This window comes from Octodon degus, unplaced genomic scaffold (genome assembly GCF_000260255.1).
Source record: "Octodon degus isolate 3935 unplaced genomic scaffold, OctDeg1.0 scaffold00102, whole genome shotgun sequence".
Lineage (NCBI taxonomy): Eukaryota > Metazoa > Chordata > Mammalia > Rodentia > Octodontidae > Octodon > Octodon degus.
In genome coordinates, this window is record NW_004524678.1 from 1,913,896 (window position 1) to 1,940,886 (window position 26,991).

General features: G+C 40.3%; 1 protein-coding gene across 1 annotated transcript in view; it reads left to right on the forward strand.

Moving 5' to 3' along the window:
• The first annotated feature begins 438 nt into the window (after nucleotides 1-438).
• The window catches only part of Ddhd1 (DDHD domain containing 1), a 73,906-nt gene continuing 47,353 nt past the window's right edge, over nucleotides 439-26,991 (forward strand). Inside the window, exons 1-3 of the mRNA XM_023723743.1 lie at nucleotides 439-507; nucleotides 23,985-24,158; nucleotides 24,847-24,867. Of these exons, the coding sequence (XP_023579511.1) occupies nucleotides 24,005-24,158; nucleotides 24,847-24,867 (175 nt within the window). The 5' untranslated portion in view covers nucleotides 439-507; nucleotides 23,985-24,004. The remainder of the gene's footprint in view (nucleotides 508-23,984; nucleotides 24,159-24,846; nucleotides 24,868-26,991) is intronic.

A 26,991-nucleotide genomic window follows, 5' to 3' on the forward strand; every position in this document is an offset into this window, starting at 1 on the left:
GCGGCGGCGGCGGCGGCAGCTCCTCGTCGCTGCACCCGCCGCCGTCGCCCGCGCTGCTGCCCACGAACTCGGGGGGTGGCGCGGCGGGCGCCGGCCCGGGGGAGAGGAAGCGCGCCCGGCCCGGAGCCCCGGCCGTCCGGCACCGCTACGAAGTGGTGGCGGAGCTGGGCCCTGAGGAGGTGCGCTGGTTCTACCGGGAGGACAAGAAGACCTGGAAGCCTTTCATCGGCTACGACTCGCTGCGCATCGAGCTCGCCTTCCGGACGCTGCTGCCGGTGCCCGGTGCCCGAGCCCGCGACGACGACCGCGCGTGCGGCCCGGCCGTCCCCGAGCGCTCTGCCGAGGAGGCCGACGACGACGACGGGGACCGCGCCTGCTTCTGCCCGCGCGCGGCCGGGCGCGAGCCCGACGCCGAGGGGCTGGTGCACATCGAGCCGGTGTGCGTGCGCGGTGGCCTCTACGAGGTGGATGTGACCCAGGGGGAATGCTACCCGGTGTACTGGAACCGTAAGTGGCCGGCTGGGGTCGGGCAGGCTGGGGACTGCGGAAGGTGCGTGGGGAAGGAGAAGAGCCCAGGCTGCCTGGGATGGGCAGGACCGGATTCCGCTGGGGTGGCGCCCCGGGCGAGCCAAGCGTAGCTGCCATCCCTGGAGGTGACCCAGGAACGGATCCCCAGTCGAGAGGGATCTCGTTCGCTCCACTGTACCCCGAATCGCCGGTGACTTAAGTAGCAGCGTGATGCTCTCTGGAGAGGGTTGGTTTGAGGGGATCCGCAGGAGACTCAACACTTCAGTTTTGGACTCAGGAAAAGAAAATTAATCCCTGGCGGGAAAGGAGAGGCGATGTGTTCCCGATGGGTGCGCCCCGGAGAGGTGGAAAGCGCTGCGGGAAGCATTTGGGTCAGGTGGGACCGCGTGCCCTGAGGATACGCAGTTTTTCTCTTAGGTCCTTATTTATATGTAAGTGTTTTTATTTTTAACTCTTAGTATTGGAAAATAACAAACCTTGTTCCTCATCTGTAAAACAGGGATTTTGAAAAGGAGAAAGTGTACCTTTACAGGGCCTGGAACAGTGCTTCTGAGCACATAGGTGTGATGAGTGTGTGCTCACACTCACAACAACACAGCCAAGGTTTGGAGGAAGGCGATGGCAGATACCTTATATTGCATACAACAGATAGTACATATGTAGTATTTACCAGATACACAATATTAATGGAAGCTGTTGGCCACTAAGGGGTCCTAACTCATGCCTTTGTTAATTGTCACTCCCTTTAGGTCCTCCAGGCTGTCTGCTTTGTAGTAATAAGTGCAGTGATAGCTTAGCATTCTTGGACATATTTAGTGGCTGGTGAGCAGAGTCCATCACCTTTATCTTTGTATTCTGGTAAGGCCGAATATACTAGCTACTCCATAATCATGAACTGAATCACTTCAGTGGTTCTCCTGTTACAATATTAATTAGAACATGTGCCAAATCATCACATGGAATAGCAGGAAATTTATTGCACTTGAAGATGACAAGAAAAGCATTTTTAAGCATTTTTTAAGGCCAGATTCGTGTGGAATCTGTTACATCACTCATTCCTTTTGGCTATAAGCTTATTAAGGAGAGTGTATGCTTGTTTTCCCCTCTTCAGTGCTTTCGTATTTACTAAATGATAAAGGCACTGGGAAAGGTAGAAAAAGAAGTCTTTGTTTAGTAGCTCCCTACTTAGTGTTTTCTTTAAATGACCTAAACATTAGTGTAGATTTTTTTTTTTTTTCTTGAAGATAGAAGCACAAGGACTTAGTAGAAGAGAAAGCAAGGTAAAAATGCAGGAATCCCTTGAAGAGGAGGCTGGAAATAGGATTGGATGAAGACTCTTACCTTAGATTGAACTGAAGCATAGTCACCTAGAATACTGGGTGTTCTTTTATATTTTTAATATATGATGCATATTTATTTCACTGTGGTAGCAAGGTAGTGCTTTCATGACATGAAGCAATGGATCCAGTGAAATTAATGAACTTGTTCAAGGTCACTCAGCTAGAAAGTGATAAAACAATTCATGACATTAGTGCAGTGTCCAAAAGCTTCTGACCCATCCGAGGATGAGGGCTTTAGGGCAGCTTCCCACACAATGTAAGACTGAGTCCTAAAGGATTAGTTTAACCAGGCAGAGGAAGCAGGGACTTAGAAGGGCATTCCACCTAGATGGGTGCCATATGCAAGGACACGGGGGCGCGTGCGAAGCCTGGGTGGCGTTATGAGGAAATGAAGGCTGCACCCGCAGGAGCCAGGACACACTGACGGGTTTGGGATTTGACCACCACTGGGAAGCAGGCATGAGGGCTGAGGGCTGATCTGGGATGGAAGCCCCTGCGTGGCCCATCTGGGTGGTTGTGTAGTGTTCAGGAGTTCCAGCTCCATTTTGAGTAGCAGAGAGCCATTGGAAGGTTGTCTGTTATGAGTAGGTGAGAGTAACGCCTGGCAAAGGTGAGCCTGGAGAACGAGCAAGAAAAGATCATTAGGGTACTGTGTGGTGAAGACACGGGGGAGGCCTGCGAAGGTGAACCAGAGATAAAGCGGAGTTAGGCCTCTCCAGTCTTGGTTCCTAAAGCAGGTAACTGTAAGGCCAAGTGTACCTTATAAATTACTTTGTTTATATGAGAGCAGTACCTGTTTTTCTCCATCTTAGCATTTTCTTTGTGTACAGTTCTGTTGGTGTCCAGGGGTACCATTCAATGAAAACGTATTTTGTGGTATTCTAAAATTTTCCATTTCACCCCAAATCCTGTGGAACTTTGTTTTAATTGATTCCTCAGGTCTCTGTGGACGATGTAAGTTTTCACTCCTTGTGGGCTCTTCATTCTTTTTTCAAATGGTGGAACTCTTACAGTACTCTGCAGCTTTTGACCATATTGCTTTTCTTTTTTTATCCTTTTGGAAATTTTCTGAATAGTGATAATGAAAGGTTTAAAAAGAAAGTCCACCAAGTGGCTTGGTAGCAGGAGTTCATAGATTTTTGTGGCCTAATTCAGCCCACTGCATCAGGATATCAAGGTAAATGAGTGAGCTCTGCCTGGCCTAAAAAAGTATTAATTTACTTTTTTTTTTAAATTTTACTCACAGATAAAATTTGAACTGTTGTGCATAGATGAATCCCAAAAAAAAAAAAAACCAAAACACTATTCTTATATAGATGGAAGTCAGTATTACTGCATATGAAAAAATTAATTGTAGACATTTATTTTTTATTTTATCACGTTTAGATATTCTTCTGGCTGCCTGTGGGCCTTTTAGATAACAATTGACCGTTGCTGAGTAGCAGCAAATAACCCACGCTCAGGTTCCTCCTAAGCCACTTGTGTTCACTCCATAGGCGTGTTTTGGGCATTATTACATGAAACATGTTTAGAACAGTAATTAGTGCATGGTACTCAGTATTACCTGTGTAGATTAAAAAGAAACTATGGACGTTCTTCTTAGATTACATAAAGATTTATAAGGTTAACCAGAGCAAAACGGTTGAGTGCTCACTGTTTGTTGGTAATAGGCTTGTGAGTTGAAAGAATTGGTAAATACCTGTGGAAAGAAAGCAAGCAGAGGGCTTAGTAATAGCTGCTGGGAGGATGTGTGGCAAATCATGGAGCTCATGAGGTTGGAATAGTCTCAGCAATTTGGATGGCCTTGGTGTGTGCAGTGTATATGAGATAGTGTGTAATTTTCCCTCATTGATCAATTCAATACAAATTTTTATTGACCAAATTTTTGATATAAACCACAAGTGTTTCCTCTTCCCCATTCTCATAAGGCCTACTTACATTATAGTTTTAAACCATTTTCAGTTTCAGATACTTTACAAATTAACCAGCTGTCTTTGTGACATAATGAAATCAATGGGAAATTATATTTCCAACAAAAAGAGATAGAAAAACTAGAACTTCTGCCTCAAATGTGCAGTATTTATTAATGTAAGCATGTTATTTATGCAAGCATGAACTGGGGATACAGTTTACTGACAGAGCACTTGGCTCACCTTGCACACCTGGGACCTTAGGTTCAATTCCCCATTATTGCCAAAACCAAACCAAACCAAAACAGCAACAGCAATGGAGATAACAATCCTATACGTGACATAGGGCGTCAGGAGAGGATCATATAGCCCAAGGGAATGAAAGATACCCTTTTTTTTTCATTAGTTTCTGTCTCTAGTCAAGCTGAATTTAAGAAGAACAGGCCAACTGTTAATATTCCTGACCTAAAAATTGTTATTGGAGACTTTCATCTCTCTTAACGGCGTCATCCATCACTAGCCCTGACTGGAGGGTAGCCTTGGGCTGCATTGGAATTCTGAGTGCTCAGTTTATTTAGAAGCTGGCAGGAGCCACGCGAGAACCCTCCGCATCTCAGACCAAGGCTGCCTTACAGTGCATTTTTCAGAGCCTACTGAGACAGCACAAGGATGTGAATGGCTAATGGTGCACGTGGAGCCCAGGCCTTGGCCTGCCTGTCGAGGGCATCAGAGATGTCTCTTTCTCTTTGCCAGGTGCCATAAGTTTAAAAACTGATCTGGTATCATCAGTTGACCCACCTTGTTAGTATGTGGCTTTAATATAATAATGCTGTAAATGTTTATAGTACTTGGTATAGTTTTTTTTTTTTTTTTTCCTATGTCAGCCCCGTCTTTTTTCCCCCCCTCTTATTCTGTTTTGTTTTTAGTTTTTGTTGGAATCGGGGACTGAACTCAGGACCTTGTGCTTACCAGGCAGGTGCTAAGGTGCTGAGCCATTTCCCCGGCCCATATTTTGTCATAAAGAAACCTTGTGTTCCCTTCCTTCTCCCAAGCTTTATTTCCTGGTCTTTTTATCTCCCCATCTCCCATGTTTTGTGTTTTGCTGGCATCTTTGATGTCTGGAACCCTCCGGCCAGTCCTTTTTTGTAGAGAACAAGTCAAGTCTGGATGTGCCAGTTAAAGACTCACCGAGAATAATGGATACCAAGGAGGTGGATGCTGGGAGAAGGCCAGAGGAAAAGAAAATGGTGACCTGTGACAGGAAGCCTCAAATGAAGGTTATCGGAGATTAGGAGATAGTTTTAGAATTTCTCACAGTTGGAGAATCTGATGTAAGATCTTTATTTTACCATGAATAGGATGGAATTTAAACTGTACATGTTAACCAAAAAAAAAAGCTAATAACACTAATAAAAACTATACATACGCAGTCCCATCTTTTTTTTTTTTTTTTTTTTTTTTGCTCATACATTCCTAAAAGGTCGTTAAAAGGTGGAATAAAAGAAAAATGTTTTCTACCGTTACTGTGTTCCTATACTATTATTTTGATTTTGTATTTGTAAACGAATGAAATGCATAATATACGTATTTTTTGATACTCCTGCATTGGAGAACATTTGAAATTTAATATGGTAAAAAGTACAAATAGCTTGTGCTAAGCAAGAAATACAGGGCTGGCCAAACCCCAGCTTGCCATGCCGGCCCGCTCCCAGGGCATGCTGACATGGTGGCGCGTGCCTGTAATCCCAGCTCTTGGGAGGCTGAAAACAGAGAATCAGTGTGAGTCCAGTCTATGTAGCGAGACCCTGTAGACCCTTACTAAAATACTAAAAAGAGAAATACAGAAAAATTAATAAGATAATGTGGAAGTAATTCTTATATAGTGCTTCTCTTTCTTACCAGATTGCTATCAAGAATAAATTGCATATTTATTAATAGTTATCCTACTTTTTACATTAAACTTTACCTAAATAATGTTTATGATTATTGTTTTTTAAGTTAGTCTGTTGAATTAATTGTTAGGGGCCAGACTAGCCTTTGGAAATTACATTATTGTTGACTTTCTATAGCCCAAGACTTTAGATACAATATCTGGCAGTCTTAATGAAATACTCATAAATTCTATCTGGATGGTGGCTACCATTTCCAAATAGTTGTAGGTCAAATGTTTGTGTGCTCAGATGTAAATTTAACTATGAGACTAGAAATGTATTACTAGTATCCCTTTGGCTGCTTCGCAGTGCACCGTATTCTGAGCTGTGATACAGACTAGCTCTCGAGGCAGGTGACGTGGAACAGAGAAAGGGAAGAACTACGCAAAAACTGAAGATTTCTAATTCAGGCGCCATGGTATTTGCTGTGCAGTTACGTGAGATGATAATAGGGAGCAGAATTGGAAATGCTTCTGCACAGTAAGGACAACACACTTTAATGCTGTCCCACCCTTACATTTTGTCACTTATTCCTAAGGATGAGCTCTGGTTCCTATTTTATTGATTGAACCCATCTCTCATTCTATAAAATTGTTTGTAGCTAGGCCCCACACTAACCTGTGTCCACCTGATTTACTCACCTACACTGTCAGGGAATCTACATTTCAACAGCTGGTGTGTATCTTAATGTCCCTTCAAGTTTGTTTGTAAAGTGGAAAGTAGAGTCTTTGCTTTGAGCCAGAAGGCAATGGTCAGAAAGAGAGCCTCCTTCAGAGTAACAGAGATTGGTGGGCGCGCTCCAAGCGAGACAGCTGACTGACCACTGCCTGTGGCACTTCCTCTTCCAGCATGGCCGCCCCTGCTGAAGTGAAGCTTTTCTGCATTGCTAGTGTTAAATGAGAGCAAAGTACCTGTCTGCAAGGTTTATCAGCAATGTTTACATTCCTCGACATTCTTTCTATAAAGCCAAATACTGAGATGTCTCCTATTTAAAATTAGCGCAACATAATCATGTTCTGCTCTCTGCCTTGTACTAGGAAAAAAAAGATACTTTAAAATTGTATGCAACAGGAAAAGAAAAGCTTGTATTAGTATTCTAATACTAAATTTATTAAGACTTCATGACATTAATACAAGTTACCTTTGGCCTCTACAATTACAGGAGGTGCTCAAAGTGGTGGCCTTTGGCTTCCAGACATTTATTAGTATGACAAACTGCTGCTTGGGCAACCTTGGTCAGTGAGGCTGCTGCACATGCATTTTCAATTTCTTCTCTAAGGGCCAATACTATAGTGGGCTTCCTGTGATATATGACATCCTCTAGAGTCCCCCCAAAGGAGCATAACACCATCTGTTGATAATTGTACATTTTTGAGAGGACTCTGTATTGTAGGATATATGCCTAGGTACAGTGGCTGTGTGTTCTTTAAGCTGTTTACTGCTTAAACTCTGCATTATTTTGTGTCAACTACATTCTGTTACGCTGCTACACTTGTTGGGGAGATGTAACACTACCTACAGTAAATGCCCCAATCCTGGAATGCGGGATGAGACTTATTTCAGATTTTTGCATGGAAAGAACTGCAACATATCAGAGAACAAGACAGGCCACATGTAACGTTTGTTTTCAGATCTTTTCACCGTATCATAACTTAATCAATTTTTTTCTCTGCATTTTAGTTCTAACTGGCTTTTCTAGATGGCAGCATTGCATAGTGGGTAAGAAAGTGAAGGACCACTGGTGCCGCTGGTGCCGACTGGACTCAAATCCCATCTGTGCCTTCAAGTATCTGTGTGGCCTTAGGCAAATTAAATTCTCTTAGTTTTTTTCTGAAAAAAAATGTGGATGTACAATGTACACTGGTACCTACCTTCTAGAATTATTTTAAGAAATAACTTAAAATATTTAAAGATCTTAAATCACACAGTGAACAGAATGTTCTATATAACTTTGTCTGTTATTCTGCCTTTTCTGTTCCTCCCCACTTACACCCTACTTGATATTGTTAGATCTCTTGTTTTGGTTTGTGGTCTTTCCTGATGTCAGATTTCCTTGCCTGCTGTCTTGGTAAGAGCTTCTCAAGCAGGCAGAGCCCAGGGGCCCCTAGTGTTGTCATCTGCCCTTGTGATTCTTGCCTGTCTCTCAGGCTGTACTGTTTTTAGTCTTCCTGCTTGGCCCAGTTACTCCCTCACACATCTACTGCCTGTGGAAAGAAGAATTCATTTCCATAGAAGCATTCTAAACTCTTGAGTATCTTTTTTTTTTTTTTTGTATGTAGATTTTTGTCAACAAATGTGGGAGGTACAGACTATTCCCAAAGCTCGTTTAGATCATCTCTACCACCTACCAAGATTTTTGGTACAATTGGGAACTTTACAGTTTTCTAAAAGGCTGCTCAGTTTTCAATTGAGGCAGAGCCAGTAGTTCTTGGTTTTCTGCCATGCTGGCAAGGGAAAAGTGACCCACAACAAAGTCTCGCAGTGTAGGAGACCTCAGCCTGCAAACTAAGGGTTCCTCTTAACTGACCTGCTGTTCAGCTAGCAGTAATAGGAATGGCAGCTATGCTGTTGGATCTTCTAGAATACCTACTTAAAATAATCTCTAGTCTAGCCTTAGTCCAGGGTTTTGAGGAAGCCATCCTCTCCCCAGCTTTGGCAGTAAAGGCTATGTGGCCTCTCTTTGAATCTTCACTTTATGTAGCTCGCTCCCTGATTGTGAACAAGGGATAATCTCTCGGCCTACTTTCTTCTTCGTAGATAAAGATAATTCTTGCTTCACAGAGGTATTATCAAGATGATACAGTATTACTAGTAAGATAAAATTGAAATGTATATGTATACATAAAGTATTTAGCACAGTGTTATTTTCTAGAACTAGAAACCTTATTTTCTAGAAGTTAAACATGATGTGATAGGCCTGTTTTACTTATGAAAAAGAAGGGTAGAAAGTTGAGACTCTACCAGAGCTACGTTGGCCCAAACGTAATGACCATATACACGGGTGCATATGCACATACTCTTTCCATGTGCTCATAACTTGTTTAATCACCTGCAGGGTCTGAGAATTACAATGAAATGCCACACTTAAGGGCCGTTAGTCCTGTAGTCTTGAGACTGAACCAAATGAAGATGAAGACATTGAAAAACACTTGTTTCTTTTCTTTCTTTCTTTCTTCTTTTTTTTAATGTATTCAGTACAGGATCTGCAAGTTCTCAGTATGTAGACTGGACTCATAGTGATTCTCCTGTTTTGAGTCTCCCAAGTGCTGGGATTACAGGCGTGTGCCACCATGCCCAATCTCAGTCGCACCCTGGGGACAGAGCTGGCATGGCACACTGGAGATTGAACCCTGGCTGCTGCACTCTGCCTAAGCAGGCACTTTTCCCGCTGAGCTATGTGGCTAGCCCAACACTTCAGGTTCTGAATTAACCAGTTGTGTTTCTTTCTAAGGGCATCTTGTCTTAGACTGGTAGTGTGTATATTTCATTGAGCCTGACAATTGGGGAGACTGTTAAGACTGCAAATGCTCAGATCTCACTAGAGATTTGATCCTTTTTGATATCCTAAGAAGTTCTGATTACAGGGCATATGTTGGTGTCTTAGTCACTTTGTGTGTCACTGGGACAAGATAACTGACACCCACAATTTAAAGGAGGAGAAGTTTATTTTGGCTAATGATTATCTGGCTATATGGCAGAAACTTTATGATGGAAGAACCTGGGCATTAAAAGCTACATATGTCGTGGTAGCCAGAAAGCAGAAAGAGAAGAGGGGAAGATAAAACCTTTCAGATCTTGCCCCCAGTTACTTGCCCCTTACAGCCAGGCCCCGCATCTGAACAGCACACTTAGCTGCTAAACTCATCAGTAGATGTATTCATTGATGAACATAAGGCCCCATGACTCAGTCACCTTCCAAAAGCCCTACCCCTGAGCTCATGAGAGTTTTAGGGAATAGTCTAGAACTAAGCTAGAACATTCCACCTTGACCCTGAAAATATTCATGTACATCGCTATCCAGCATACCTTTAGTCCATCTCTGAAGAGTCCAAGTTCAGAGTCTCCTGAGACTCAAAGTAAACCGTTAGCTGTGAGTCGCTGTAAAATTCAAAAAAGGTTAAATACTGCCAATGTACAATGGCACAGGATAAATAAGTCCATTTTAAAGAAACAGGAGGATAGAAAGGAATTAGATCAAAGCAAGACTGAAACCCTATAGAGCAGAAGTTAAATCCTGTAGCTCCATGTCTAGCACCCAGGGCAAGTTGTGGCAAGATATGAGTTCCAAAAGCTGTAAGTATCCTTGCCTCTATGGTATTGCTGGTTGTGACCCTCCTAGCATCTCTTGGGATGGCTTTGCTCATTTTCATGACAAGATCTTAGGATCTCCAGTGCACAGTTGGCCTCACTCTTAGAGCTTCACACATGGCTCTCTGAGGGCCCTGTCATCTAGCCTCCCAGCCCTTCTGAAATCCGAGTGGAAGCCTCTTTGACCCCACAACTTCTGCATCCAGTATACCTAAACAACTAGCACCATATGGATGATACCAAGGTCTCTGGTCAGTGCAAGCAGTGCACAGGCCTCCTTGGATCTTGACTGGAGAGGCCTCTTAAGTGCCCGGATGGCTGAGCACTGTGAATGAATCCTGGGAAGCCAGCCTACTTACAGAGCAGTGGGCCCAGGGACTCTCTTCTCAAAATCAAGCTTTACAATTTTGTACCTTTAAGCCTATAAAAGATGGGATCTTGAGGCACCTTTCCTATTGTCCCTGTGCAAAGGACTTGACTTTGCACTTCAGTGTAGCCATGTCTACATGGCCCCAACTTTGCAGGCACTTCCTTCTGGACAAAACCATAAGCTTTTAAAGTCATTTAATTCTGCCATTTGCAACTGATCCTCAATGTAGATTTTGCTAAAAGCAGCAGGCAGTACCCATGCTACAACCTAAACATAGGGTTATCTTGAAGTTTGCCTCACCAGATCAATTTGTTCCCTGCTGAGACCTCTTGAGCCTGGTTTTTACTGTCAGCATTCTTCTGACCCCTGACCAGTGTGTCTTATTAAGCACAGTCTACAGCATAATAGGGCTGTATAATGCCATATTGTGTAATACAGAGTAATATTTCCCTGCATTTCCAGACTTTTTCAGTCTTCCTATATACCACTTCCAAAGACCCTGAAGTACATGATCAAGTACAGACGTGGCCATGACCCCACTCCCAGTACCATAATCTTAGTCACTTCCCTCATATAATTGCCTTCCAAACCCCCTGCCTCTAAGTACACGAGGGTTCCAGGAAACATTCTAAATCAGTGATGGCAAATCCTTTACAGGTGCCCAAACTAACCCAAGCCTCAGTTATTGCAAAGTGCCAACACTGCAGTTAAACATGATAATGAGACTGTAGTTTAGAAAAAAAAAACTCATGTTGGTATCTTTTGTCTTAGAAGAAAAATAACACACGTGCCATAGGATCACCTCCATTGTTCTAAATCTAAACAGATTTACCAACAGTTGGCCAGTCCAAGGTCACATTGCAGCAGGTTCTGGGAGAACTAGCCTTGACTCCATCACTTGGTATCTTTGTTGCATCCCTGTTCTTCCTCCTTAGTGCTCTGTTGTTCCTCGGTTCTGGGCAGGTTCTGCAGCACAGTGCAGGTGCTCAGGTCTGCTGCCGTTCCCGCCTTTCTTATGATCCCCTAATTTGTGAAGAACCTGCCGGGAGTACAATTTCTCTTCATATCTGAATCTCTAGGAGCTCTACACTCTCAGTCTAGCCCACACTTGGCCTTAGCAGTTGCAATATTTAGCTCAAATCTCCTACCCCATCCCCAGTGAGCAAATGCTTCCTCCCTAGCCTCCTTAGACATTGTATTAGTTAGTTGCCCCATGGCTTCAACTGTGTGAAGGGCTCTAGAAAAAGTAGAGTTTCATAAATGAAAAAGTTTTCTTGTTTTAAGGGTAGGAATGATCTTTCACCTTTCTGCATACAGCCTTAGATCTTGGTTTTGTTTTGTTTTTATGTATTTAGCACAGAGTCTCACTACACAGATTGGGCTCAGTGCTGAGATTATAGGCATGCACCACCATGGCCAGTTTCTTAGACCTGTCTAAAGTGATGTTTGTTTAAAAAACGATTTCACTACATTTCTGAAAGGTGTTTGTGCGAGTTATGTAATCTGAGGTTGAAATTTTTCTTTCCTTCAGAACTTTAAGGGGCCGGGGAGATGGCTCAGTGGAATAAATGCTTCCCTGGCAAGCGCAAGGGCCTGAGTTCAATCCCCAGTTCCGCAAAAAAAAAAAAAAAAAAAAAGAACTTTAAACATGCTACTGCATTGTCTTTCATTCGTGTATATTCTTTTTTTTTTTTAAAGGGCTTTAACACAAAATATATTTATTGTTCATTGTACATGTTTATTATGGATTAAAAGGGATATCCAGCCCACAATAGGCTCACACAGGGGCACAGGATCATGGAGGATGTGCTCTCTGGAACTTCAGTTAGAGTAGTGGGTAGAAGAAAGTATGGGTAATACTCACTGGTTCTCAATTCCTCTCCTAAGGAACTGACACCTTTGTGAGTCCTTTTTTTTTTTTTTGTATTTTTAGATTAGGGTCTACAATGTCTTACTACACAGATTAGGTTCATAGTGATCCTCATTTGTCTATATTCTGATAAAAGTTTATTGTTTTCATATTTGTTCTTCTAGGTGTTTAGAGCTCTCCCTATTTTTTAAATGACTTGGAAATTTTATTATGTTGTGTCTTGCCTCAGTTTATCTGCATGGGATTTGTTGAGATTCTAGGAGAGGTGTGTGGGTTTATAGTTTTCATGAAATCTGTAAAATGTTTGACTTTTTCTCCACATTTATTTTTCTATTTACCTTTCACCATTTGTTGGACACCATATCACACCACAGCTCTGTGGGTTTGGTTTTTTGTTTTTTTCCTTTTCTCTGTATGTGTGTTTCTTTTAAATATTTTATTTTGCTTCATTTTTGAGTGAATATATCCCATTTCTATAATGTAAACATAAAGAACCTCGCTGAGTTCTGCAGCATCTAATCTAATATCAGTCTCATTTTTTTTTTCATTTCTTATACTGGAAGTTCAGTTTATGCATATTTCTGTGTCTTATTTCCTTTCTGATCTTATTCATATTTTCCTTTATCTTCTTGGGTCTAGGGATTGTAATAGTTATTTTTAATGTTTTCTGCCAATTTTACCATTTCTGTTACTTCTGAGTCTTACTGTTGACTGACTTCTCTTGGGTTGTGTTTAGCTTTTTCTTTGGGTTTCTCATTTAAGAGAGACCATGGGATGCTGAAGCTTGTGTGTCACGTTTATTTCAGTTGACATTCTGGTCGCAAGGTACATCCCTTTTCCTACAGATAACTCAAATTGTGGAAACTTTTGCATCTGTACCTATTAGCATTGTAAAATTTGACTACATGATTGTTTGCTTTCTTTCTACCCTGCTCCTCTTTTCTAAACAATGGTTTTAGTTTTTCTTTTGGTTTGTACTCAATTTAGAGCCTAAATTTTGAGGTGATTATGTTTCATTTATAGTTAGTCCTCTATTTTGACATTTTGATGTTTGCCATCTTCCTAAAAGTTCTTCCTAGAAGTTGTAATGTGAATTATTCTATTCTCAGTAATTATTAAATGTGAATTACTTTAATTCAGGAAATTTTCTCTAGTGTCTACTGGCAAGAGAGAGGGGAATGGACACTTCAACCTGGAGTAAAATCTTTTCTGAGAAATTTATGCTGGATTTGAGCTGTAGAAGAAGAATGTAATAGGCAGAAGGAATGACATAGTTAAAGTCTTAGAGCCATGAAAGAGGTTCTATTTGGTTAGGAGCATTGGGAATAAGGTAGAAAAATGTAGAAGAAGAAAACTAGGTAGATGGAGCCCAGATTGCATGAGTTTTCCTGCTGAGAATTTAAATTTTGCCTTGTTAGAATGAGCTGTTCTGTGGTATAAAGTGGGAAAGTAGCTTGGTCAGTTTGCAGTTTGGTTCCCAGTTTGGTAGCAGTGTATATAATAAATAAAAAACTAGAAAAAGTTAGCTTATGATGGAGACAGCCTTCGGGTTAGTCCAGAATTCCAAGTGAGACAGGGTCTGAGTCTGGGGTGACATTCTTTGAGTGAGTGCTGGAGGGGCAAAGGAACATGTTAGGGATGTAGAATGTCTAGAATGGGTGGCTATGAGTACGAGAATGTGTAGTCCAGTTTACCTCTCATGGGTTTTAACTTGTTCGAATCTTGGGAGAATAGATTTTGAACCCAGCCCCACCTTGGGGGGGGCAGAGGAAAGCTAAAAGTTCATTGTGACGTAAAAGTTATTAGGGCTCCTGCTGCATAGCCGGGTAGAAGCAAGCATCCAGAGGGCAGGTGAGAGTATAGGTCTAGAGCTGAGAAAAACAGTGCTGGGATTCAGACGCCGCAATCTGGGTGACTTAAACCAGTGGGCTCTGAGGTGAAGCACTGTGTAAGCACTGGATTTCAGACGATCTCATGGAAATAGCTGAGCTTATATTTACTTTCTTTTCCATTCTTTCAGTTTTTCTATTCCAATTCTTACAACAAATAATACATTTTAGAATATGGATATGATATGTAAATGTGCATATATGAAACGAGGCTGAAAATGTTTTTTTATTTTGGTGGTTGATCAAATTTTGAATAACTAACTTACTGGGAACCCATGGTCACTTAGGAGTATTTACTTTATAATGAGTAACCTGAAGAACTTCTTACAAAGTATATATTCCTGGACCCTGTCTCCAGAGACTAACTTATTAATCTGTGTAGGAAAGCATCTGAAGTCTTTTGATGTAATTCCTTGAGTGCTTGTGCTGCTCAGTCAGGTTTGGAAAGCACAGGGTTAACACTGGGAAAATCTCAGCCACGGAGATGGCTCAGTGGAATGAGCGCTTCCCGGGCAAGCACAAAGCCCTGAGTTGAATCCCCAGTTCTGCCACAAAAAAAAAAAAAAAAAAATCTGAGTAAAAAGAAAAGTTTGAGCCCAGGGGTGTGGCACATGCCTGTAAGGATCTCACTGTGAGTTCAAGGCTGCTAGGGATACAAAAGCCAGTTCAAAGTTGGCCTGCAATACATAGTGACACCCTGTCTCAAAAAAAAAAAAAAAAAAATTGAATGACACTGCTGATTGATTCTGAAAGCTCCAATAACATTAAAACGTTTTTGTAGTTTGAATTAGCAGTGTAGCTGCAGACACAGTGACTCGTCTGTTAGAGTGGTAACGTCAGTGTTGTCTTGATCGTCTGCACTGAGCTAATATTAACATTAAAATCGAATGTGTAGGGCTGGTGAGATGGCTCAGTGGTCTAAAGCACCTACTTGGTACAAGCTTGGCAAAGCACAGGGACCACGGTTCGATCCCCCAGGCCCGCCTGCCCCACCCCCTGGTGGGCTGAGCTGGCCACACACACACACACACACACACACACACACATAAATAAATAAATAAATAAATAAATCGAATGTCTACTTAATGTTGTGTACTGCAGCTTCTAGCACAAAAGTTACTCATCTCTGTTCAGATTGTATTCACATTTTTTAAAGTTTAGCCAAGTATCTAGAATTTTTCCATAAACATGTAAATTTCTATGTTGCTTACTTCCATTAAACTTGAAAGTTTAACATAAACACTTTATGATTAAAATCTGTTCTCCACATTGAAATAAGGGCCGAGGAGATAGCTCAGTAGAATAAGTGCTTCCCTGGCAAGTGCAAGGGCCTGAGTTCAATCCCCGGTTCCACAAAAAAAAAAAAAAAAAAAAAAAAATTAAATTGAAATAAAAGGGATTACTAAAAGCATTAAAACATGCCTTCTACAAATTAAAATTTGAGAGTGTAGTGTGATTGCCTCAGAGGATCATGTAATAAAATCTTGAGAGGACTGTGGTGCAGTAGATTGTGTGCTCCAAGATGCCTGGTGTGTTGGAGCCCTAGCTGCCAACACCTCGGGAAGTTCCAGGAGCTGCTGGGATTGGGTCCTCAGCTGCCTGAATGCAGTCTGGCTCCTGTATGCAGAAGGGAGGAAACTTGGGCAGCCAGAGAAGAAACACCATGTGAGAATGGAGCAGGAAGGTGACTATTGCAAGCCCAGCAGAGACTTGGCGAGAACCCAGAGCCGCTAACTCCTTGACCCTAGATTTCTAGGCTCCAACTGTGAAAAATTAAATTTCTGTGAAGCCACCCAGCTGGTAGTATTTGGTTATGGCAGCCCTCGCAAACTTAAGTTCTGGGTAGTAAACCAAGTTACTGCACAGCTACACTGCAGAGGAGCGTGCGTGCAGGCCTGAAAACTCTACTGGCTCTTATTTCTTGAATCAAAAAGTTCTGGGTATAGTTACATTGTCCAAGAATTTCTTACCCCTATGAAGTGTACTTAAACTTGGTCAGGGGTAGATACTATTGATGTTAATCTAAGCATAATTTAGTATTCTACAGTGTGTATTTTGAGGAGTATTTCTTTCCTAAGATAGAAGTCTGTATAATTATTAACTACTAATCTAACTTCACAGTAATAACACTGCAGCTAAGCCAAATAACTAAGACAATGATTTTTTGGTTACTTTTGTCCTGCATTGTTCCTCCAGATTACAGATTCTGTCTAGTAAGTAAGTATTCAAGTATTCTAATGTAAGGCAATATTTTGATATATAGTTCCTAATTTACTTTCTTTCAGTTAAACACTTAATTTTTCAATATTTTTATTTTGTCATTCAAGTACTGTCAATTTATTTAATTGTATTTCAAAACCATAAGAAGGATAAGTAACATAACCAATAAATAATAGCCCCTTCATCTAATCTGAACTTCACAGGTACAATTAAAATGTCCTGTGACACCCTTCCATTCCCTTTTTCTCAATCCACTATTTTAATGCTGATGTTTATTTCTTTATATTTTTAAGGTTATTATTCTCATTGCCTTTTTGTTTTGCTCATTTTAACTTTATTTATACAGTGGCATTCTGTTTATATCTTTCTGCAGTTTGTGTTTTGATTGCTTTTTAAAATTTGTCTGTGCTCACACACATAACTTTCAGCGGTTTGTTTTTAGTGTGCGTAGTGTTAATCTGTTGCATAAATATGCCACAGCTTATTTTCCTCTTTGGGCATTTAAGTCATCCCCAGTTTTTTTACTACTACAAATTGTGTGTGTGTGTGTGTGTGTGTGTGTGTGTGTGTCTGCCAGAATTTCTCTAGATTACACATCTAAGGAATGGAGGTCTTTCAAAGTCCCTGTGTGTGTGTCTCTCTCTCTCTCTCTCTCTCTCTCTCTCTCTCTCTCTCTCTCTCTGATTACCAATAAATCTGAGCATATTTTACACTACAGGTTAATTATTTGGGTTTCTTCTTCCTTGAAAAGCTCTTGTTTTATCAAAATCCAGAGAGGAGACAGAAACCACTTCCTAATTTTAGCAGAGAAAGTGGCACTAAGGGCTGTGAGAGAAGAACACAATAATAGAGAAGCGAGCTGTGAAAAGATTATAGAAACAGCAGGCTAGTGGCCCCCGCGTAAGCCGAGCTAGAGCACAAGGACCAGCGCCTTTGCAGTCAAGGCTGGGGTTCTGGCGGGTTGAGGAGAACAGCAGTAGTTCTAAAGTTCTGTCCCATCGGGACTGCTGGAAACCTGCTCCTGGATGTGTGGGGGGCAGCTTTCCACGGGGGTGCCTCGCAGGTGGCATTCCACTGCATGAGTGCCAGGGGAAGCTGCCCGTGAGAGATGCCACTCCTGTCAGCACCTGCTGAAAAGCGAGACGGGCACCCCGCCGGAACCTGACGAGGTGAGCACACTGGGACCAGTCGGAGCAAGCTCTCCTCTTCCACACCCTTCCAGCTTCGCCTCCTGGCAAAGTTGGGCTTTGGAACAGCAGGCCAGAGAGAGATGTTGAGTCCAGCTCTGTTGTAGAGCACACACAGGTGGGTTTGGAGCAGAGAGGCAGTGACGCTATGACATACGCATATCCTTGACCCACATTTTTATTTTAATTGAATATTATATATATAAATTGCATTTAATACATAGATATAGATATAGATATATTGTAAAAGGTGCTTTTTTAAGAAAACAGAGTGGCCATATGTATTTAAAATAACGTATGCAGGGGCTGGGGAGATAGCTCGACAGACTAAGCGCCTGCTTAGGCAAGCTCAGGGACTGGGGTTCAATCCCCAGCACCACAGGCCACACAGGCCCCACCCCCGAGGCATGCTGAGCTAGCCACCAAGACCGGGTGTGGTGGTGCACACCTGTAATCCTAGTGCTGGGGAGGCTGGACAGGAGGATCACTATGAGTCAGAACTGCATAGTGAGGCCCTGTAGCCAATAAATAACTTACGTATTCTAAGCTATTAGTTTTATAGTGGGAATTTAAATTCATCTGTGTTTCTCTGTCAAGTGACTCTAGTTATCTTCTCTAATTCAGGTGCTCTTCAGAATTTTTTCATTGTACAGCAAATAACCACTAGGAAGAATGTATGCAATGTGTTTATTGAAACCAATTTGGTTTGAAACTGTCTCATTGCTATTTGTTTCTCAATAAAATTATGAAAAAAAAAAGAATTTTTTCAGTGCTGTGAGTAGCATGCACACAGTGAGAGTCCAGCAGGGATTAATGATCGGTATCCAGGAGGCCTGCCAGCATCCTGTGATAGTAAAGAATTGTGGAAGGGGCCAGGGAGATGGCTCAGTAGAATAAGTGCTTCCCTGGCAAGTGCAAGGGTCTGAGTTCAATCCCTGGTTCCACAAAAAAAAAAATGTGGAGATTAATCCACATATTACTGAATAACAAGGAAGAGTAAAAAACAGTAGATACAAAGCTAGGCATTAGGCAAACAGATTGATAACATATAAAATGTGTTCGCTGTCAAAGACCTGGAGAGCATGTAAAAATTATAGTAACCATAGTGAGTGGTTTTATTTCTGCTAAGAAAATCCCTGGAGATTGAGCTATTTTCATAGACTCTGCTGTGGTAACTTTTCCTGCCTTCATTTGGGTTGGACCAGCCTGTGTAACTACCTGTCTTCCTCCGAGCGGCACGGGCAGTGGCGACTTAGCCGGCATTACTCCGCTCCCACTGCAGGATGTGTAGCTTCCAAAACAAGTTTCCATGTTGCAGTAAATTAAGGCTAAAAGATGTTTCTTAAAGTGTGAAATTATCTTTAAGGTATTCTGTTTACTAAGGGAAGTGTTAAATCTTTAGAAAGTTTTATGCTTTAATGGTTGGACAGGTAGCTTTTTTTTTTTTTAATTGTATTTTATTTTTGGTCCCGGGAATTGAACTCAGGACCTTGCGCTTGCCAGGCAGGCACTCCAGCCACTGAGCTATCTCCCCAGCCAACAGCTAGTTTTTGGCACATCATAATTATCTAGAATACCACACTTCAATAAGCAGCATATCATGGTAGTACACAAATTCTAATGGGGATATCAAGCAAAGGAATTTTGTATTGGAATAACTATATTCTGATAGACTTTACATTTCTATAAAGTAACTATAACATATCAGCCATTGAGGTGAAAATTCTTAAGGTCTAATATACTTTTTTTGGTACCCAAATTTAAACATAATTATCAAAATAGCACATTACCTACTCTCTGTTAACTAATACCTAAGAGCTTTTACCTGACTATTCAGAAAAGTCCACAGACCCAAGGGAATCAAATGTCTCTTAGAACCTGGATGCCTGGGCGGTATCAACAAAGGACACTCACTGACAGCCATTACCTTCCCAGTCTTAGCTGCTATTTAACAATTGGATATATATATATATATATATATATATATATGATATAGTTTCTGCCCAAATGGAGAAGTGAATATCTGGGGGCCTAAATTATAGTCCAAGGTGCATTTTCCTTTAAGAATACATCGTGGGGCTGGTGAGATGGCTCAGTGGCCTAAAGCACCTATTTAGAACAAGCTTAGCAAAGCACAGGGACCGCGGTTCAATCACCCAGCACCACATGCCAGCCAGCCCCCCCCCTGGTGGGCTGAGCTGGTCACACACACACACACACACACATAAATAAATAAATAAATAAAATTTTAAAAAAATACATCGTGAAGGATGGCTTGGGGGAAACAGTGCATTAGCACTTTTAAGTATAGAATGGTTTAAGAAAGGCTCATCTGAATGAGGTTCATCTGAGACTTAGCACTTACATAGCATTGATTCTGTAAGAAGTATATTCAGAGGTCTTGGATATAGACTTACAGCAAAATTTAACAGTGAGTGACATCATGGTCCTTAATTCTCCACCTTCATTTTCTTTTTGTCTTTTGTATCTCCTCTCTTTTCTTGTGTCTTCAACATTTCTCATTTCTAATCCTTGCTGGTTTCTTCTTCCCCGCAGTGTAATACTCCACCATCCCTCTTTTCCCTTATTGTGTGGCTTCTTTCTCTTCAGGTGAGCTGTGGTCAGCTTTACCTCCTGAGTTTCTACAGTGGTGAACAATAAGCATGTCTAGAACCCTATGTAGGAAAAGCTATCATAGGGACGTGATTAAGCTAGGGGAAAAGGACCTTAAGACTTTTTCTCTGGACATATCATATACTGTAAGGTATATGAATATAAATGACTTAGAAACAGATCATTAGAGCCAGGTATGTAGCACACTCGTGTAATCCCAGCTGTTTGAGAGGCTGAAGCAGGAGGATCATGCATTTGAGGGGGGCCCGCTGGTGGGAGGGGACTAGAAGTCTCGTAGTAGTTCTCTGTGGTGTTAAGTGTAGCTTTTTATACATAAATATCTTTAGTACAAATTTTCCTATCTATGCTTGAGAGATCCACTCAACCATTTGAAAATGAAATGTTCACAGTGGACAGTACACCTTGGAATTATTTTGCAGTCAAGAGGAACCCCATTCTTTTCTTTATTCTAATAAAGGCTTTTCTTTCATCTTTTGTCAGTTATAATTAGATAATGACAGTTACTTTGATAGGCAGGTAGCAGGGATAAGTGCCAGTCTTTTATGTTTAAATTGACTAATTTCAGTAAGTGTTTTTTAAAACGTAATACTTTAATTCTAATATGGTCTTTATGTCTGTTAGCCCTGTACACTGTTTTCCTCTGGTTTCTTTCTGCATGGTTCATGGTGTAGTAGATGTGGCCAGATCTTGCCATTCTGTGACTGCAAGATGAGGTGACATTTAAAACTACATACATGCAGCTTTATATAAGAGAGCATTAGATTCTGCAATACAAAATAAAGAAGCCAAAATAATCATACTTTAAACACAAATGAGCCTACTTCTGTCCGCATCAAAGAGACGTGCCCTTCAAAGTCCAGGGCCACGTGGCAGCACCTGCATGAGCAGAAACAGGACTTCCTCCCTTCATGCCATCAGGAAGTGCCATCCTTTGGAAGTGACCTGGTTCAGGAGAACTTCAGGAGTTCAGGGCATGCAGGTAGCAGAAAAGAAAGGAGGAAGATTTTGGAAGTATGCTGCCCAGTAATTCCTGCCATGTTCTGCAACTCAAATTCAATCACATGGTCAGATCTAGCTTTATAGTCTAGAAAGAGATTGAAAGTCTTTAAACTATTTAAATTAGTATTCTCTTAGAAAGAGTAAGGGGAAAATGCTATCAGATGGTTGTACCCAATTAAGAATGAAAATACTTAAAAGCAGAAATCCCAAATTTTAAAACAAAGCAAAAAATGGTACTAAGATTTGATTGAACTCAGGAAATAAATTGAAAAAGACAACAGCATTTCACAAATAACACACTAATCACAGGTTATCTAAGAGTAAATTCAAATAAAGTCCATTGATGAGAAGGAAAACAGCAGGAGAATAAAAACAAGATGTAGAAAGAAGAAAAAAGAAAACAGTGTCAGAAGGAAACAGACAGTCATTTAGTGGCCAAGTTCCAGTCATACAACTAGGAAAATACTTAGTGTAAATTCACCATGTTTAAATGTAGACCCAAGACTAAAACAGTCGTGAGTGTGATTGCTACATACTCTGATGGGAAATAGTTCTGTTTTACAGATAATAAATGGGAGTCATAGGGCATCATTTTAAATGTGCAGACTAAGGCCTGGGAGATAGCTCAGTGGAATAAGTGCAGGCCTGGCAAATGCAAGGTCCTGAGTTCAATCCCTGGTACCGAAATACAGACCAAATAGTAAAAAGCAGAGGAGATTTAGGGTACACTAAGGTATACACACATACACACATACATACAACCTCACTGGAACAGAGAAGGGCAGATCATCCTAAGTACCAAAAGAAAGTACCAAAAAAGAAAAGTAAAAATACCATACAGATGGAAAAAAAAAAAAGTATGAGTAATAAGCTGGGGTAATCGAAGAACAAAGTAATACCAGTTATGTCAGGTTGATTTAGAAGAAATTGATTTTCAGATGGCTTCATAATGCAAAATCCAATTCTGTGCTATATACAGAAGACCTGTAAGATAACAGTAATTCAAAACATAAAAATAAAGGGATATACAAAGCTACCATAGGCATATGTAAACAGTAGGACTCACAGGTTGCAATCTCGATGGGCAAAGTAAGATGTAGGCCAAGGGAAAAAAAGTAACGCAGTGTACATACAATGGCAAAAGCCATAATTCACAATGAAGTTAAAATATTTTTTAATATATGCACTAATAACATCAGACACTTAGCAGAGCAGAATTGTTCTCAGGATGCTGTATAGGCAAGTATGTACAAAAAGTATAGAAAATATACATATCCCAAGCCAAACCTCGATAAGCAGTTTCATCAAGGAGTCTTGGATTCTTCGTAGACAATGTTTAGAGGCCGCAGTCCTTATGTTAGGAGTGCATGCTTATGATCAGTTTGTTGTTGTTGCCACACCTTCATAGCTGGATGATTGTCAGTATTCACTACAAGAACAGATTTAATACGTATCATATATATTCACAAGATAGACTTACAGTGGTTGCCTACAGAATCACAGTGGAAGAATCCCAAAGGGATATTTGTGCAGTGGAGGGCTAAAGGATCCGGTAAAACATGAAAGGCCTGGAGCTCACTGCAGAGCCCCATGTGGGTCTGTATCAGGCGATGGAGAGTGTGACTGACTGAGACTCAAGAGGCTCACTGGGAAGGCTGAAGAGCCTGCCGTAGAAGCCTGGAGACAGACGTCCAAAGGCAGTGGCGAAGACTACAAAGAAACAAGCAGGCCTTCCTCCTTTCCCTTTTTATTCCATCCAGGCTACAAGCCTATTGGTTGGTGTCGTTTAGATCCAGGGTGGGTCTTCCCTCTTCATTAAATCTATCTGTAGCTCAGCCATGCCCAGAGTTATGCCAAGCCAATCAGCTAGACATTCCTTATTCAGATTGGCAAAACAGTTATCAGTCAATTTTCAAAGAGACAATCTTTAGCTCATACCAACGTTCCTCATTGAGATTTATACTTTTCTTACATCTTTTATGCTAATATTCTAAGTTCCTAATGCTATTAACCTGAAGTTTCAAATTAGCTATTACCAGTATTATTACTAACAGTATGGTTGTTACAAAAAGTTTTAAGATGTTTATTGTTCTCTTTGTCCATAGGATATTTCCTAATATGTGTGTACAAATACTGTGTTTTAAATTAACTTGAAATAATTTCCCTTTATGTGATTAAATCACCAGCTTCCTACATAGGTAGGTTTACTGTTTATTATGCTTTATATTTATATGATTTTATTTTTGCTGTATTTAGAAAAAAATTTAATAATTCAAGATAGCCAATAGACGTGGTCTAAGTAATCAATGAACAGTGTTCTCAGGGGAAATAATAGTTTTTCAAGAAATTTTTTTTTCCCAAAATAGATGAGAAATTTAATCTGTAGTGTATTGCTGTATACTAACTGGAGTTTATAACCTCTGAGACAGCCCTAAAAAGTGCTGCATACCACTGCCAAACATGCAGTTTCTAAATATTCTGGGATTTTAAATCAATATTTTCTAAGACTTTGCAACTTCAAGAAAACTGTATGAAACTTATCTAAGCCCCTTTTAGGACCTAAATTATATAGATAACTGTTCATCTACTCTTCAAACATAAAATAAAAGTTTTATGTAAATTTTTATGCTAATACAAAAAGATATACCCTGGCCTGAAATTTGCTAAAGACTTGACATCATTTTGAGTTATGGAAGTCTGGTTTTGTGACGGCAGCACCAAAGCGGAGGGCTGTAGCTACTGTGCTGGTCTTCGAGAGGTGGAATCCTACAGTGTATGACTGTGGTTTCTCTTTCCAGAGGCTGATAAAATACCAGTGATGCGCGGCCAGTGGTTTATTGATGGTACCTGGCAGCCTCTGGAAGAAGAAGAAAGTAATTTAATTGAGCAAGAACATCTCAGTCGTTTCAAAGGTCGGCAGATGCAGGAAAATTTTGATATTGAAATGTCAAAATCCATAGACGGAAAAGATGGTAAGACTAATGGATACATTTATTCTGTAAGCAGAGTAAAATTGTTCATAGGGTGTAAAGTTCTTAGGTGTGGTAATGGTAATTGGGAAGGATTACAATTCATAGAATTAGAATATTTAGATAAAGTGCTGGGGATAGAACCCAGGGCTTCATACATGCTGGACAAGTGCGCTTTCACTGGATTATATACCCAGCCCTAAAATTCGGTTTTGGAAAATACTAAATTATTTTAATTTTAAAACTGTCTAAATTTTTATCTTGCTTACTATGTATGTTGTACTGCATGATACTGGCGCTGTTTATTATGAATGCACAGGTGTACTGTAATCCCTGAGTTAGGCTTTTGGGCAGTTTTGTAGTTACCAAAGGAAACTGATCTCACCAAAAACTTGCTTAGCAAAAATTCCCTCTCATTATATCAAAAGAACTATTTTGTTAATGCTTAAATGTTGCTTTTCCTTAAATTAAAATAATTAATTACCTTTGTGTATCTCTTAGCTATCTATCTAAGGACAATAATCCGTTTTTAATTTCAAACAGTCTGCTTTTTACATTTCCTTTTCAATCTTTGAATATGTTTGCAGTAGTTAAAAGTATTATACAATTGCCATGTTTTCGTTATATGTCTGAGTAAAATTGAAAATATGTGGTAAAGTTAAAAATACTTCTATTGTTCCATTTACTGCAGGCAGTGGGATCAACTATTCTGGTGAGTACAAAATGTACAGGTAGATTACAATGTATAGCTACCGCTTTAAAATGTATTTTAATCGAAAACCGTTTCTTCATCCATGCTTGCCTTTATCTGGGAGGTTTCTCAGCCTCCTGAAGTAAAACTCAAATGGAGTGATTTTTCTCCTTCCTCTCATAAAGTGTTTGGAAGGCAAAAAATCCCAATATTGATCAGATAACATATGCACCTTGAAAATACAAATTACGTGGTTGTAAGTAATTGTTTACGTAACACCTAATGGCAAAACGCGCTTTATATTGGCTGAAGACTTTCTTCTTCAGTGAGCTGTTTTCTTCTCCCTTTTGGCTTTTACCATCCTCATCCCTGAACACACAGGGATGTACGCATATGTACGCACTGGTCACGAGCCAGGGAGAGTTTCCGTATATCACATTGAAATATCTTTTGCATCTACTTGGTTAAAAGCCTATAAATGAAGAAAGTTGTGACTTCAGAGTGAATTGGCAGTTAAATCTAACATTCATGTAGGAATATTTGTCTATGATTCTGCTGGAATTTTAAATATAATCGCTGTAGTTGCCATAGAAATGGATACTTCACTTTTGTTAAGAGGATAGCTAGCCAGTTTTACATAGTGATTTTCTCTTAGTTGGTGTAATAGTTTATAATCACTCATCACTACCATCAGAATAACCTCAAATCAACTTCATAGTATTTGAATGATGAACTTGTATAGAATAATTTTATTGCCATTGGGAAAAATTTAAAATTTTTTTCCTCTTGCCTTCTGCCTCTAATATGGTAATTCACCTTACGAAACCCAGGTTAGCCACCCACATTCTGTACTCTTAGTGAATGAGAAAAAATCAAAACCTTAGAGGAGGAAGGGGATGAATATATAAAATGTAATAGGTTGCTCCCCTTCTTATGTCTATTCAAAACATATTTCTCAATTTGTTAACTCACTTTGGTGAGTTAATCCTTAGCTCTGTTTCCTCTCTAAATCCCCTGTTGGGAAGCTTATCTACTACAAAATTAAACTGAAATGTGTCCTTTTTACTTCTGCTCCCTCAGTGTTAAGTATAAGCAGATTCTCTGGTTTTCTCAAATGACACTTTTCTTAAGTGAGTCTGATATAAGAGCCTGTTTCATTTGTGTTAGGTTTTTAGTATGTCTTTGAGTGTGAATGTGTATGTCAATTGTAAGATACCAGCCTAGAGTAGCAGAGTACCATCTTAGTAATAGCAGTATTATGAAACTCAAAACATTTTTGCATTGTAATCTTTCAAAGTTGATTCTTTGCAGTTTTCTGAAGAAAATTGATTTTTTTTAAAAAAATATACTGTGACTGATAGGCAAAGATTGAGCATGCTTTGTTTTTTTGTTTTTGTTTTCTGAAATTTTTTTTTCAGGGGGGTGGGGTTCAAGACAGGGTCTCACCGTGTAGTTCAGGCTGGCCTAGAACTCACTTCAGTCATCCTGCCTCAGCCTCCCAACTGCTGGGAGTACACCTGCGTGCCACCACACCCAACTTATGCTTTGTTACTAATTAATTGGAGATTATAGATTAACTTCTGCTTAAATACACTGTTAAAATTTTTAGTCATTTGCTGTGTGTTAAGATGTGACATTTGACTTCGAAGAGTATGGGAAATTTTGTAGTGCGTTTGAAGATTAGACTTATCTGAAGAAAAGAACATCTGCCATCCCAAAACCACAATTTTCAATCCCAAAAAACTAACTTTTGGGGGGGAACCCTCAAATTTATATATTTACAAAGATTTTAAAAATCTTTTATTTTTAAGCCTCAGAAATTTTGCATTTCATTAATTTGCAAGGAAAATAGCTTTTCCAACTAAATTTTCTCCTTACTTAGGTGATAAAGCCTTGACTCTTCGATGTTATTGTGCCTAGGCAGTTTTCAGAAAAAAAGACAGTTTCTACCTTCAAGAAGTTTTCAACTTATTTAAAAGACCGAGCCAACACATAAGAATAGTTATAAAAGAATACATATAGGATGGCATTGTAGAGAATGAATATTTGGGGCTGGAGAGATGGCTCAGTGGTCTAAAGCACCTACTTAGAACAAGCTTAGCAAAAGCATCAGGGACCGCGGTTCAATCCCCCAGCACCACATGC